The sequence below is a fragment of the Acanthopagrus latus genome, chromosome 15, assembly GCF_904848185.1.
Source record: "Acanthopagrus latus isolate v.2019 chromosome 15, fAcaLat1.1, whole genome shotgun sequence".
NCBI classification, from domain to species: Eukaryota; Metazoa; Chordata; class Actinopteri; order Spariformes; family Sparidae; genus Acanthopagrus; species Acanthopagrus latus.
The window spans coordinates 7084866-7099832 of record NC_051053.1 but is presented as its reverse complement, the minus strand read 5'-3'; the positions used below and the strand labels follow the sequence as shown (position 1 = coordinate 7099832).

Below are 14967 nucleotides of genomic sequence, written 5' to 3'. Positions count from 1 at the left end.
GACCTCTGTTATGTTGATTGGTTTAAAAGAAAAAGAGCACCGAAAAGGCTCTATAGCATAACGACCACTCAGGGGATACACATTGGGGTGTTAATCTTTCTCTATCCGTCACTGTATCATACATACTGTATCTATCAGGGTGAGTGCGTGAGGGGAGAGAGGGGAAACAGAGCAGGTGAGGGAGAGGCAGAGGGAGAGAGAGAGAGAGAGAGAGAGAGAGAGAGAGAGAGAGAGTCTTACAGGGAAAGGACAGTCAAAGAGGATTTCTGCCTGTGAAGAGAGGTGATTGGTTTCGTGCTACCTTTTTTTACCTTTAGAAGGTAAGTTTACACGTTATTGATCCAATATTGGTCTTTTAGCTTTGTTAAGGTGAGCTGTGACTGCACAATAACAGCTCTTTAACAAGAAGGCACACTGTAACAGGTTGTACAGTGTGTGCACGTACCAGTCAGGTTCCTATGTAATTGAAATGATTGTGTTACCTTATGAGTTGTTTACAGCAGGTGGCATAATTCAGTCTGGAAATGCAACAGGTTTCTAAGTCGTGTTCATTTGGGAAGACTGACTTTCTCTGTGCACTGATCTTAATTGTTCAGCCTCACTGTATCTTCAAATGTGCATGTGTGATATTCACTGAAGGGTTTAATTTGTGTCACTGGCCTCATCTTTAATGGATTTTAATGGATATAATTGTGTTCACCGACATTTTCTAGATCACAGCATTTGTAAGTTATAGAAATATAAGTGATACATTAGGAGCAATTCATTAAGATATGGACAGGATTTTTGGTTTAAAACATTTTTAAAAATGTAAGTAATGTCATGAACTGAGTGTGAAGAAGCAGCAGTGTCGATGTTGTGGAGCTCTCTACTGAAATGAGCATGCCGTCCAGCCAGCCCAAGCTCCAGCCCATCCTGTCTGTAGTACCAGTTTGTACGGCAAGAGGTGATGAAATCCCAGAGTCTTTCACCTGGTACATGCCAGCTGTTAGTGTAGGAAAAATAGCAAAACAATAAACTCATGTAGTGTCAAGATATTAAATCCTCTTACTTCTGTTTTCCTTACTAAACAAAACAAAAAATATACAGCCATACATATCCTGAATTTTTCCCTTTTTCTGAACTAAGACACACTTAATTGCCTTTTTAACTGATGGTACAAACAACACTTTATTCGAAATCACTTTAAACTAAATAAAGCTAAAACACGCTTGTTTCTCTTTCCATGTTACCCCTAGGTTGGTCAAAATAAATCCTAATTTCACCAAGTAAGATGTGAAAATATTCCTCATGACAGGTGGCCAAATCTAGTTTCAGCTGAGCCTTATCATCCCTGGTCCCGGTGACTCCTCCTGCGACCCTTGGTGCCACTGGCTCCAGGACAGCAGCTGTTGGTTTCTCTAGTGATGTGCTGCCCCCCATGTTTTTGGAGCTAATTTCGAGTGATGGCCAACCACAAAGTATACCTTTAAAAGGGCGATATGTCAGAATTTTGGTTGGAATTGTTAAAAATGTAACTAAATTATCAACAGAATCCAGAGAAAGTTTATCATTTTAGCTGTGTATTGTGTTGAATTGCATGTTTAGCATGCTAACCAGCCAGCCACCAGGATACACAGCAAATTTACCATTGAAAAAAATGGCTTTTGCTCTGCTCATTTAAAAGCGGCCTAATAAACAACAGCGACATCTCATCTGGACGATGCTTGCTAACATCACTGCACATCACATAATCTTCCTCATCGCTTTTTGCCTTTGTCATTGTCTTATTTCACATAAGATGACACAATAATGGACCTCATTTCTCTGCGACCTTTTAAGCTCAGAACCAGCTGCCTCACCATGAACCTCTCAGAGCAGCTTTCATCCCTCTTCAGCTGTAACGTCAGCCCCAGTGACACCCCGCAGCTTGACATAGGCGTCACCAAACATGAGCCGCTGGCAATCGCTGTCCCGATGACCATCTTCTACAGCATCATCTTCTTGTGCGGGGTATGAACGTTCAATTCTACACAATTTAATGTAAAACAGCGTTAATTATATGCTGACAGATATGAACATATTTCTTGGACAACTGCAAGCCACTTAATGCTGCCCCCCCTTAATGCTCTATAGGTCTTATTCAATGGTGTGAGCATAATGACCCTCCTAATGGATGCCCAAATGCGAGTCAGCGCCATTCGTTTCTACCTCCTCAGCCTCGTCATATCAGGTACACACTGCCAATGCGCGCCACAAGGAAGACCGGTTGTGCCGATATCGAACTGAAGTGCATTAAGCTTGTTAGAATTTAGTTTGATAAAACAGTTTTCATTTTCATGTTTGAAAACACAAGGGAAACTAGACTTTTAGTATTTACAATATGAATGAGGTAAAAATACAACCTCAGAAATATTGTTTTTTCCTGAACTGAATAAACAAGCTGTTCTCAGAGGAAAACCAGGTCCCCAGAACACTGTTTGAAGCTAGAGAGGTGGCAGGGTCCGCCAAATATTTACAGCTAAAACAGTATGAAACTGTGTTGTCCTTTAGGTTCAATTTGTGTATTTAGTTTATTTAGTCATGAAAACCAAGGGAGGTTGTATATTTAGTTTGTTTAGGCATTAAAAAACCTGTCAATTTCTTGATTAAACTTTGGAATATTCAAAAAAAAAAAAATCATAATTTATTTTAAAACTGGCTTTATAATTAAAAAAAAATTCTGTTGTAATTCCTGGATTTGGGAACTTCCCACAGCTTCAGTGTATTATATATCATTATTGCGCGTTATTCACTAAATGACCCTCATGCTCTTCTCTGAATGCTAGACATTCTGCAGCTTTTGACCATCCCAGTAACGTTGTATCGCTATTACTGGGAGAGCTACCCGTGGCGTCTGGGCCAAGTGGTATGTAAGGTCTACTTCATGGTCCGCCAACTGTACTGTGCCACCACCAGCTGGGTCATCATGACCTTCACCACTGAGCGCTACGCAGCCATTTGCCACACCATGTGGTCTGTCTCCAGCCTGAAGGTTGAGTACTTCCACAAAGCATTTTTTTTTTGTTCTCAGGAAAAAAAGAAAGCTCAGGGATGTCTTCTAATCATGTTTATGCTACATTTGCCCACGACTGTAATCATTTGCTGTGGTCAGACAGAAAATACAGAATGTGTCTGTGCTGTATCTGTATCCCAGAATGAAATGTAAATGAAAGTAGAAGGGAAATTGGCCACATGCAGAAAGCGTGATATTAAAAAAATGCAAAAGACACCTGGTCATAATGAAAATTGAAGAAAATGAAGTGCAGCCAAGATTTAGCATTTCACAGAACAATTTAACAAGTGGAATTTCCTCCCCTCTCCAACAGAAGTCTCGGCTGCCGTGCCTTCTTTTAGTATGGATCGTTTCTCTGGTCTCAGCAGTACCCTTTGCTCTGGTCTATGACGAGGCTCGCGCCTGCATCCTGGACTACACGGCCACCACTCGAGAAGAGGCCTTTCATGTCTCCACCATGTGCGAGATGACAGAGTCTGATCCCGCACACATCTACAAAAGTGCTCTACTTCTGAGAGCGGGGATTTTTTTTCTGGTGAGAAGAGTGCTCTTCAACAGATTTGCTTATCTCGGTGAATCCAGGCCCTCAATATGCTTCTCCAAACACAGGTCCCACTGGTCACCATCTTCACGCTCTATCTGCTCATCTTGTTCTACCTGAGGAGGAACGGACGCCAGAGGAGAAACATGGGTCTCACACGGCCGGATCCAGAAGGAAGACGAGACATCCAGTGCCATCAGAACGGGAAGTTACTTTTGAACGAAAAGAGAGCTCTCAAACTTATGGGTGAGCCTGGTGAAAAATTATGAAACTTTGTTTATGTCTTGAGGTTGTGGCATAGTAAATCTCCTGAGTACTTTTATTTATCTCATTGATTATAAAAGTGTAATTTCATTCACTTCTTTGCAAAGAGGGTGATGTTGAAAGGTTCTAGCATCCTTTTTGATAGCCAACATTAAGTCATTACAAGTGCAAACGTATCATATGGCCATGTTGAGGTCCTCTGAGTTATGCATTTGAGCTATTAAAATAATCTGTTTTGTGTTCCAGGTGCAGTCGTGGTGGCCTTTTTTGTTTGCAACTTTCCAGACATCGCCTCCTCACTGATGCAGGTCTATGTGGTTGTGTGGTCTGACACGGTCCTCACCGTCTACACCATCCTGAAATCGTACTTGTCCCTTCCACTGTGGTATATCAACGGTGCTTTGGACCCGCTGCTGTTCTGCATTTCCTCCCACACATTTCGCAGGGCGTGCTGGAGAACTCTGGGTAGGCTCAGGCCTTAATGCCAGAAGTACAGGAGATTGTCTTGGCTGCAGTAGAGAAGTTCAAGCGAAGAAGCAGGCACAACAACCGGAGAGAATACTGATGGTAGATGCTACCGAGAGCCGATGGACAAAAGGAGAAAAAGAGGCACCCCCATGACAGTTCAGAAAGATGGAGATAGCCATGACAGCCTGTTTCAATGCGAGCTGCAATCATCAATTTTTGCAGCTCTTTTCTCTGTTTCTACATGTGATCCATATTTCAAGAGGTTACTGTAACATCTACATCCTTCACTAAACCACTTATTTCTATACACGATACACACACACGCGCGCGCGCACACACACACACACACACACAAATCCATAAGTGTCAAAATATTTGGACAAAACTGAAATTTGATGCTTTGACAACATTGTCCTTGAAGCTTCATACCCTTAAAAATAATTTCCTAATTTAACTGAGTAACAACAACAATCATTCTAAACTCTGTGTTTTACCCCTTTACACCATAACAAATGCCTCAGTTTGAGATGTAAAATCCAAATACATCTTTGTGAGAGTTTCTCAGAGTGTTATTTAAATCGTTTATGACAGTAGTATATTGGTGTGTCATGTTATTGCATTGAATTAAGTTCAGAGTCTTGGATATTTCTGGTTTTGTGCAGTCAAATAACATGTGTTCTCTTTCAGATGCTTTTTTGTCCCGCTAGAAACATATAGTGTTTTGTCAGTGTTTTACAGCTTACATTATTGTCACTGCAGTGAAGATATTAATTTGGGGATATTATTTTTACATTAAGTGCCATACCACATTTCCAAAGTTTCCCTGAAAATAATGAAAGAAAGACATGTTATTATATGTGTATTATGTTGAGTCTGAAATATATGTTGTACAAAAGTATTAGTCATGTGCATGTGTGACTTTCTTCTGGGTTAGGTCTGGAGTGAGGTGAAGTAGAAAAGTCTTGGTTTTGTCAAGACAACCTATAGCAGGAGACACGATGACTACAGCTGAGGCACCCACTGCTGATGAGAGAGAAATCCCATTTATAAGCACAGCATTATTAACACGTTGTCAACTTACCCTTCAGTCAATAGTCCTCCAGTCTGTCTCTTATTACAGCATGAAACAATGATCTTCTTTCTGTGTCACTTACTGTCTTTTCCTCTGCATATAAATCACTGCTCACATTCTCACCTATACCTGCTGAGCCAGCGGCAAATTGGATGACAGTGTGTGGCTTAGATGGGGAACAAGCAAGCAGTCTTTTTCATCTTTTGATGCACATAATTACGACCCAGTACCACGAGTTTTTAGGATGTGTGTGTGTGTGTGTGTGTGTGTGTGGCTTTTGGAGATTGCCAAGGATCTGACTCTCCTCTGAGTTCCAGATTAAGAATTATGGTTTACTTTTCTATTGCTCCTGAGAAACCTCATTGCTCCCTCACTTGACCTCCTGCTGAAGCTTTATCGATTCTGAATTACAGACACAAAATATAGTAGTACTCTACCACTGCCTATGTAGATGTTGTGCCCCAAAATTGACATAAATTAAATGAATTAATAAAAAAAAAAAATCTATGGAAATCAGTCATTTAGGTTGAATTCAATTCATCTTGCTATTCAAACAAACTACTTCTTGAAAGATGCATGTTAAAATAGACGTGTCGCTGTTGAAAAGGTGAAATTAAGGTCTTTAAAATATTTTTGTTTCCATTTTTAGTGCGCACTCAGCATAAGTATGAGTGGGTATCTGTGTTGTCCAATGAATAGCGCCCCTCCCTGAGTCTGACATAACAAATTTTAGCCAATCACAACGCCGTGGGCGGAACTAAAAATGAAACAGCGGAAGATTCAAAACGAAGATGGCGGCTGAAAATGATCACCAAAACAATCTCAAACTGGACAGAAGGTACCGAGTTTTAGTTTAGTATGTTGTCAAATTAACAGTTTTAAAAACTTACGAATTAAAGTGTTTGTTTTGGGGATGATTTGTGCTAGTAAAACATCTGTTTTATCTACTGAGTATTATAATTTATTATCTGATTTGTTAGCGTTAGCCAACGTGTCCAACGTTAGCATCAATTTGTTATGGTAGCATTAGCAAACGTTAGTCCACTTATTTATGCTACAAATCTCCCCCTTCTGATTTCACTTCTAAATTTTAGGTGCTAGCTCGAAGCTTTACTATTGCACCTCAAAATGAACCCACCCCACCGTCTGTTTCTCTTTAATAGGGGGACAAAATGCAGTGTGTTTATCAGGCAGGAAAAGCCAAACGCAAGCCAGCCCGTGATCTTTAACCCAGACTTCTTTGTGGAGAGGCTGAGACATGAGCATCCACAGGTTTTCACGGAACTGGTACTGAGCAATATCACTCGACTCATAGACCTTCCCGGAGATGAGTTTGCCCAGCTCACCGGAGAGTCTGAGCCGAGGGTGCCCCCCGCCAGTGGCTTTCTCCGCTCCTTCAACTTCCTGAAACGGAAAGGTTAGCGCCATTAATGTGCTAACACTCATTAAAGCACCGTTTAATCAAATGTGTTGAACTGAACAACTGAAGTTGTTTCATTGTGTTGTATTATTGCATTAGAGATGGTAAACAACCAAGAAAAGGGCCACCTTATCCACAGATTTGTTACAGTGGCCTCCTCAGGCACATTATTTGAAATGCCAACCACAAAATCCTAAAGCTAAACTTCTTGTTCCGCCTGAGCAACAGTCCGAATAGTTATGCAACTAATTCTTATGTTAATCATCAATTACTTAGCTGAAAGCTAATTAATTGATGATTGATTGAAGCTGATTGAAGCTGATTATTTTCATGATTAATCCATCAGTTATTTAGTCTAATATTTAGTATAATATAGGGGGAAAAAAAATCACAATTTACTATAGTGCAAAGTAATGCTTCATTTATCTAACCAACAATAAATTAAAGAAAGGTCATAATTCCATACATTAAAAAGCTGGAACCAGTCGATGTTCTACATTTTCCTTTTTGAAAAATACGTAAAAATGTATTTACTTTAGATCGATTAATCGACTAATTGCAGTAGCTCTAATCCAAAATCTGAATATAGTATTTTATTATCACATTAAGTAAAGAGGAGCAGCAAATCATACAATGTAGAAGCAGGATCTTGGTAATATTTGGTATTTTTGCATTAAGAAAGACATAAACAATGAATTGATTGTCACAATAAATTAATCAATAAATAGTTTCAGCCCTTATGAACGGACTGATTGATGATCAAAGTGATGGTTCATTACATCATCTCTCTGAACTCTCTACACCCGTTTTCTTTGTAAGTTGAGATAATAAACTTCTGATGAACCTAATGCATGGAGTAGTGGAATAAATATGCCTGTACACAGAAAGTACAGGCTTCATGTGCCATTTGATGCCTTTCAGATAAAGGAGTGGTTTTTGGTGCCCCATTAACTGAAGAGGGAATAGCACAGATCTATCAGCTCATTGAATACCTGAGTAAAAGTAAGTACGTCTTCATATACACACATTATTTCTGCCATTTGGAGGGCAGTTTCATCCATAGCAGTTTCAGTATCAGTGACTGTACACATTTTGCGTGTGCAACCTGCATGTGTGAAGTGCAGTTCCTTGATGATGACAGTGATTTTGTCAGATGGCATTAATGATTTTGTTATTTAAAAATCACGTTATATGCTAAATCAAATTGCCTGATCAGCCTGTATCTTTTTGCACTTAGAAGAATAGGAAAACGTGAAGCCTCATTGCAGCATCCCAACTATTACAACTTGTTCTTTAACTTGGTTGGAGAGCAGTGAATTAGCATGAGGTCATGGTTTATTTCTAGACAGCGATGATGTCATTCACTGAAAGTGGACACTGGGAGCAAATGCTTGGGTCAATAATTTATCTGAAAGCACTTTGCTCCTGCTGCCTCCCTCCTTCCATTTCATTCACTCCATCTCTCTCCTCCCTTTTGTGTCTTTGTCTCACTGCATCTCCTTCATTCTGTGTCTACTCGCCTACACACCACCCTTTCCCTTTTCCCCTCCTCTCCGGCTGTCTTGCTCCATCTTTCTCTCCCATCCCTCAGACCTTCATGTAGAGGGTTTGTTCCGTGTGCCAGGCCACAGTCTAAGGCAGGCAGCCCTGAGGGAAATGCTGAACGCTGGGGCAGAGATAGATCTAGAGACAGGCGACTTCCACCCCAATGATGCAGCCACATTGCTCAAAGCATACCTGGGAGAGCTGCCAGAGCCTCTACTCACGCACAGACACTATCATGCTCACCTGAAGATTGGAGGTGCTTATTGTTCTTACCATAAATTCTTGTCACATTCAGATCAAAGTGAAGTAAAGACCAGAAAATGTAAAGTGACCCCCTTCTTTTTTTTTTTATAACAATTCTCTTATCTGTTTGTGTCTAGAACTGACTCGCCTTGATGATAAGTGGAACAAGACAAATGTGCCTGACAAGGAACGCCAGATTGAGGCGTTTCAGCTGCTTTTCATGTTGCTTCCACCAGCCAACCGCAGCCTGTTGAAGCTGCTGCTTGATCTGCTGTATCACACTGCTCGCAATCAGCACGTCAATAAGATGTCTGCCATCAATCTAGCCACAATGTTTGCTCCACACATCATCTGGCCCAAAAACGTAAGGAGACAACAACTTTCATTTTATTCTGCAACAGTGTGTCGCCCAAGGTCAGATTACATTCAACCTTGAACCATGTCCTTGAATCTTGTTTTCTGTATCTTCTTCTGTTGCAGGTGTTGGCAAGTGACCTGCAGGGAGACATCGAGAAACTGAATAATGGCGTCGCATTCCTCATCAGGCACTCGCAAAAACTGTTCAAGGTATGCAGCTTTTACTGTTATGTCCAAACCAAACATAGGCACATCGTTCTAATTGGCTTGTATTCAAATACATAAATCCAGAACATCCCAATAATGCAGTCATGAGGTTTGTTATATTTTAATGGGTTTTCCCTTGCCTTGAATGGATCTTTCATGAGAAGTGGTGCTGCTGTTGCCAGGGTTACAAGAAAAATAAATACGGGGCCAGGGTGAAGAAAACAGATTTTGCACATGAGAGAATAGAATCTGATTTTGAAGATGCCCCTTATTAAGCAGTCTTGTTTGATACCAGAGACCTGATTATATTTCATCGTCCCCATTCATATACATCAATGTATTATAGCAGGTATTGTTGAACAATGCCTTCAAATAGAATGCATCCTTCCAATTGGGTGCTCTGTGGTGAGTCACGGTACACTAAATTAGTTTTACTGTGACCTTTCGTCAGATGATTAAATGTCTGTTTGCTTTTATTAAAGGCACCTGCATACATCAAAGACTATACACGCTCATACTTCACCGGCTCAAAAGCTCTTCAATCTAAGGTGAGTGTTTTTGTCTTTTTGTCTTCTAATAATCACATTTATTAAGGTTCACTTTAATAAAAAAAGAATGTAAGCAATGCATTACATTTATCTATAAGCTATTTTCAAAGCTGCCACAGTAAATCCTATTTTTTTAACTTTTCATCCAGTAACTTGCGTGAATGGTTCGGTTAGGTACCTCATGTCTAAAAACAGAACCTGGACAGGCTGGTCTCTGCTACTGAGCAATCAATGGAATGATTTTCAAAGAGCCTTTGAATAAAACGTCTCAATACAGTGTCAGTATTCAGATTTTTAGATTTTCTTTGTTGTTCATAAGTTTGTGCTTTGTATTGGTCAGTTAATCACATTTTCTGTCATTACATCTTAAAAAGAGCTTGTGGTTTCAGTGACTAGGTTTACCTGCATGCAGATATTCCACTTTTATTCAGAATATGACAATATTCCTAAATTGATCCTGGTCATGGACCATATATTCTGCTTAAATATTCAGAATAAAGGATTTAATGTAGCATTTTCTGTGTAAGACAGCCATGTCCAAACTATTCCACAAAGGGTCGTGTGGCTGCAGGTTTTCTTTTCAACTAAGCAGCAGCGCACTAGACCTAACTCACTTAATCAACTGATCTCAGTCTTGAGAAAGTTGATTGGTCAAACTGTGTGCTCTTGACTGATTGGAACAAAAACCTGCAGCCACACGGCCCTTTGTGGAATAGTTTGGACATGCCTGGTGTAAGACACCTGGTGCCAATATTATTTGGGTTTTTGGAGCATTCTTTGGACAAGTATACAGTGCATTAAGAATATCAAATATGGGGATTTACTGCTTTTTGTGAAACATGCTCTGTGTGTTGTCAAGGATGCATTGTACACAAACGAGTTGGAGAATGCACAGCTGCATGTTAACAGGAATATTAGTAGAATGATCATTTTCCTTAGCGATGTAAACTGCTTAGAAAGAATATTTCCTTTTTTGTAAGAAGGGCAAAAACTTGAATACCTGCGCATGTAGAGATTAAAACATCTGAACACATGTTCTATCCGACCTTCCTAGGATGACCTGACACTCTGTTCCAAAGAAGGGCTCATGTGTGCAATACCGGCTGCCTCCCCTTCTCCCTCCGTGAGAACGCTGGGAGGTGAGGTTTGCAGCAGCTGCACCGTCAGGTCATCTGAGACTCAGAGTTATACTGAGTCTGCCCTCAAAGAGCTGTACCAGCAGGTCAGCAGCATGCCTGAATCTGCCAAAAAGAAGAAACTCATAAGACAGGTACGGTTGGACAGTGTAATCCCCTGTGAGTGTAAACATGGTGCGAAAGAACATACAGATGAACTTCATGCAGCCCAGCACCAACTTGTGTTGTATTTTTGTCTCCAGTTTGAAAAGCAGCATCTGCAGACACCTTCAGCAGAGTCTCGATCCCCATTCAGCAGGAAACATTGGCGTTCACGCTCTTTAGGTGGAATTATCAAGGTTAGTTGACAGTATGCCTGTGTCCAGTTTTTTTTTTTTTTTTTTAATCACAAGTGATACTATTGAACAGTATTTTTATGATATGAGAAAGGAAATACAATGAACGTGTTGATGAGAGGTTTAAGATAAATGAAGTGCATTGCCATCTTGTGCCGTTTAATGTGTTCCCCGAACACGGTATCAATTTCTCAGTAATTACTTTTGTGTTCAAACAACAGAGGAAGGTATTGGGAAGCCAGGTATTGACAGAGAAAGAAAACAGCAGAGTGCAGAGTCCTCTACCCAGCAGTTCCAGTGATGGCCAGGGAAGAGAAAACATCTGTGGAGGAGTGAGTATCGCATTGTTAAAGCCACCATTGTTCAGAGTTGTTTATCGTGTCCTAAGGTCAACTCGATGGAACTATCAGCTACTATGCCCATTGCGATTTCCGATTGTATGGCCTTGTGCAGTCTGCATCTGAAAGCTTTCAGAAAATCTGAACAAAGTGTACGGTCCAAAGAGTACAGTCAGAGGGTACTATCTGTGTCCGTTGTTTGTATCTAATGTTGAGAATAAATTACATTGTGCTTTAGGTACAACTGGGGAGTATACTAGGAAGTACATTCGACACAGCTAGGCATTCTTTGTGTGTCTTTGCTCGTCAAAACCTAAAACCTTATTTAGAGATGATGAGTATTATGATGGTGGACATCAACATTCTTTGTTTACCCAGGGTTTATTCTTCAAATTCTGTGCACATTACCATATAAAGGGGGCATTTGGGACATTTTTTGAAACCTATCTGAACAAAATTGGCTGACTGAGCTATAAAGAATACTAAAAAAGTTGTCACAACAAAAATCAACACTTCTGCAGCAAATAAGGCAAGAGAGGATGCTCGCAGATGCTTGCTGATGGTGTAAATTTGTAAGTTAATATATTTATTTGACCACTTATTGCACTCTCAATGTTAAAATTCTTAATTTTAAACCTTGGACTTGGACTTTTAAAGATTATGCTCAAGAATCAGGTCTGACACAGTCAGATAATAATAATTGTTTGACAGTCACCTTAGTTTTTTTTTTAGTTTTTTTTTTTAACCAAAATGAAGTGGAATGAATGTTACTGATTTAAATCACGTGTGATAAATACCAAATAGAATAATCATTTATTTCATCGTGTTCTCTCAGCTACTTTAAAAACAGTGTAAGACAGACTTGGCAAGAAATCCAGACCAAGCAAATAAAACATAATCCAAGCTGCCATTTATCTGCTGTGCCTTTATCATTATTTTAGTGTATGCATGGTATGCTGTATAAAATTTCAATGGGCAAAGATGATTTACTGCATCACCAACTGTATTGGCTCTGTGGCAATAAAACATAGCATTATACATACTGCTGTAGTTACACCACTTCAGTCGAAGATCAGTAGCCGGACCAGGTCAGGTGTGCTGCATAAGTTAACATGGTGATCTAGCCAGGTTGAGAGAGCCACCGTCTTGATATTGAAAATGCTTGTGTGAGGCTCAACTTACCTCAGCAAGCCTTTAATCTTACCTCGTAGTACACTCTTCTGATATGACAAGAAAACTGCAGCTATTCAAAATGTTTAAATGGTATCAATTATTCCCTAATGATAATGATGACGATGTAGATCCTCAAGTAGAATTTCTCTTTTGTTCAAACCAAACCAATCAAAATGTCTTGTTGAAATTACTGGGGCAGCAAACTGTCATTAAGCAGTGTTGAGCAGTTTTCTTGTAACTGTGCTGACTGAGTTCTCAGGGACCTCCAGCCATCCGTCTGCGGTTCACCGCAAACAGGCCTGGCCTCACTTTGTCTCAACAGAGCTTGAATTGCTAATGATCTGAGATGGACTTATCTTTTCTCTTTCCTCAGCTCGTCCAGGATTGATTGATTCGAAAGACTGTGACTGTTACAGGGGTATCGGAGGATCTTCACAAGACGTCGACACAAACCAAACAGTGCTATGCGCCCTCCATATGTTTTGGTGCGTTTATGTCTCTACTCAGATGTGTTTTTAGTTTAAGTCTTAAAGGTTAATGAGATAGCAGGGATATCACCCAGTCTAGTAAGTTTTACTTAAATTAAGGGCTTCATAGTAGGGCTTAATGGACAACAATGAGGATGTTACACGCTCTATTTTAACTCAATGCCATTTACTAGTTTTGAGAGTTCCTTCAAAATTACCTTATTTCTTGTTCATTCACAATGTCCTGCTGAATGCAAGTTATGTGTATTTACACCATTTTAGCTCTGAGTCTTTAGCTTTATCATCGACTGTAACAAGTTTATTTAATTTGCAAACCTATTTTATTTATGTTCACTGGTAATCTAGTGATGTGTGATTCTAGTGCATCACACATGCATTGTGCAAGCTTTTCTGTTTGTTAAATGTCCAATTTGGTTGTGAATTTAGTTTGACTTGAGCAATAAGAGCAGAAGAATATTAGAAAAGTGATGAATTCACATGTGCCTTAAAGTGAATATATCTTATAACTTACTGTTTTATGCAACTTTAATTTATTTTTTCCCTCTAGTTTTCTTTTGATACATTTCTGATAGCTTTAAAAGTACGCATACATTTCTGTGAAGAATTAATTTGAGTTTCGGTATGTGGAAAAAGGATGGGAGATACTGACTGGAAGGCCGAAGGGCCGGCTCACATGCGTTATATTTATTCTTTTGTCTTTGTTTCCACTTTGCTCAACACTGTGATACTTTCAAACTACTGTTACTTTAAACAACATCTTGGTTCTGCCTCTTTACATGGTAGTGATTTCACACCAGTTTTGATTCTTATGCAACATTGTACAGAGCTTTATAGCCTTATATGCATTTGTATTTTTACAGTTATTCAGCTTTTCAGTGTTTTAAAATTGTATTCACTATTTTTATCTTTTTATTCGATTGGTTGAATGCATATGAAGATTTCGTTTGCCTTCTACTGTGGTGCTTTCTGGGAGCGTTTGAGCCACTGCCACTTTTAAAGCCTCCTTGTTGTCTTGCTCCTTCAGTAGCAGATTCCAGGTCAATGGTCACTGTGCTTAGCTGTTACAATTGAACTACAATGTGACGATTGCTGCATGGTCAACCTTGAAATACCATGTAAACTGATGATGCTGTGAAGCTATGCAACTCACTGTATTAAAAGACGACAGGCTGCATTTTGTTCTCATCTTTTTATTGAACATGTCATAGTGTGTGTTTCAGTGGGATGCAGACATAATTATTAACCTTTTCTCATTCTGACATTGTGGTTAGATGGTGTTGTTTTTTGTTTTTTTTTTTATAAATGTATTTTGCTGTCCTGGAGTTTTGGTAATGTTGCAGTCTGCAGCTTTCTAATGCTGTTTGACTTGCAGCCACAAGGTGATGCTGTTCAACTGCAAATAATTAGTCGTGCTTGATTCAGTGGGAATAGATTGAACTGTTAAACATTTATATATGCAAAGGAATCTGCTTGTTGACTGCACGTATGCTGCTCAATGACAAAACTTAACTTCCTTGAGAAAGTCATTGAATACTGATGGGTTGAGTTTTTGACCACCTGTGGATGAGACTCAACAATCAGCTGAGCTTTTATGAAGTTACATTTTGTCACTTTAGGTTCCATAAGGAACTACATGTAAATACTGCATACTGTAAACTATAAACTAAGTAATCTAGAGCAGAGGTAACTGGACAGTGAAACCCATTTGAACAATATTTCTTTTGAAGGAAATAAATATTACATTACGCTTCTCTATCTCCCTAGCTGTGACCTCTCCTAACTTTAACACTACATGTCC

General features: G+C 39.6%; 2 protein-coding genes across 2 annotated transcripts; both read left to right on the top strand.

Annotated features, from left to right (window-relative positions):
* The first annotated feature begins 233 nt into the window (after positions 1 to 233).
* LOC119033694 (pyrokinin-1 receptor-like) lies at positions 234 to 5205 on the top strand. Its single transcript, XM_037124094.1, has 7 exons — positions 234 to 320; positions 1822 to 1992; positions 2116 to 2212; positions 2808 to 3013; positions 3348 to 3569; positions 3644 to 3821; positions 4086 to 5205. The coding sequence occupies exons 2-7, from the start codon at positions 1843 to 1845 to the stop codon at positions 4319 to 4321; spliced, it is 1089 nt and encodes a 362-aa protein (XP_036979989.1). The 5' UTR covers positions 234 to 320; positions 1822 to 1842; the 3' UTR covers positions 4322 to 5205.
* Positions 5206 to 6078: 873 nt separating this feature from the next.
* On the top strand, positions 6079 to 14343 carry LOC119034119 (rho GTPase-activating protein 19-like). The gene is made up of 11 exons (XM_037124856.1): positions 6079 to 6217; positions 6543 to 6796; positions 7721 to 7801; positions 8391 to 8600; positions 8725 to 8951; positions 9068 to 9154; positions 9634 to 9699; positions 10754 to 10969; positions 11078 to 11173; positions 11392 to 11502; positions 13055 to 14343. Exons 1-11 carry the CDS (start codon positions 6171 to 6173, stop codon positions 13067 to 13069), a joined length of 1410 nt encoding a protein of 469 aa, XP_036980751.1. The 5' UTR covers positions 6079 to 6170; the 3' UTR covers positions 13070 to 14343.
* Positions 14344 to 14967: the final 624 nt, after the last annotated feature.

Excerpts from the sequence above, each read along its gene's own strand:
- LOC119033694 (XM_037124094.1), top strand. The coding sequence starts at position 1,843 with ATGAACCTCTCAGAGCAGCTTTCATCCCTCTTCAGCTGTAACGTCAGC. Across the intron at positions 2,213-2,807 it reads CCTCAGCCTCGTCATATCAG|ACATTCTGCAGCTTTTGACC; the intron begins GTACACACTGCC and ends TCTGAATGCTAG. Across the intron at positions 3,822-4,085 it reads GAGAGCTCTCAAACTTATGG|GTGCAGTCGTGGTGGCCTTT; the intron begins GTGAGCCTGGTG and ends TTTGTGTTCCAG.
- LOC119034119 (XM_037124856.1), top strand. The coding sequence starts at position 6,171 with ATGGCGGCTGAAAATGATCACCAAAACAATCTCAAACTGGACAGAAG. Across the intron at positions 8,601-8,724 it reads TGCTCACCTGAAGATTGGAG|AACTGACTCGCCTTGATGAT; the intron begins GTGCTTATTGTT and ends GTTTGTGTCTAG. Across the intron at positions 8,952-9,067 it reads ACATCATCTGGCCCAAAAAC|GTGTTGGCAAGTGACCTGCA; the intron begins GTAAGGAGACAA and ends CTTCTGTTGCAG.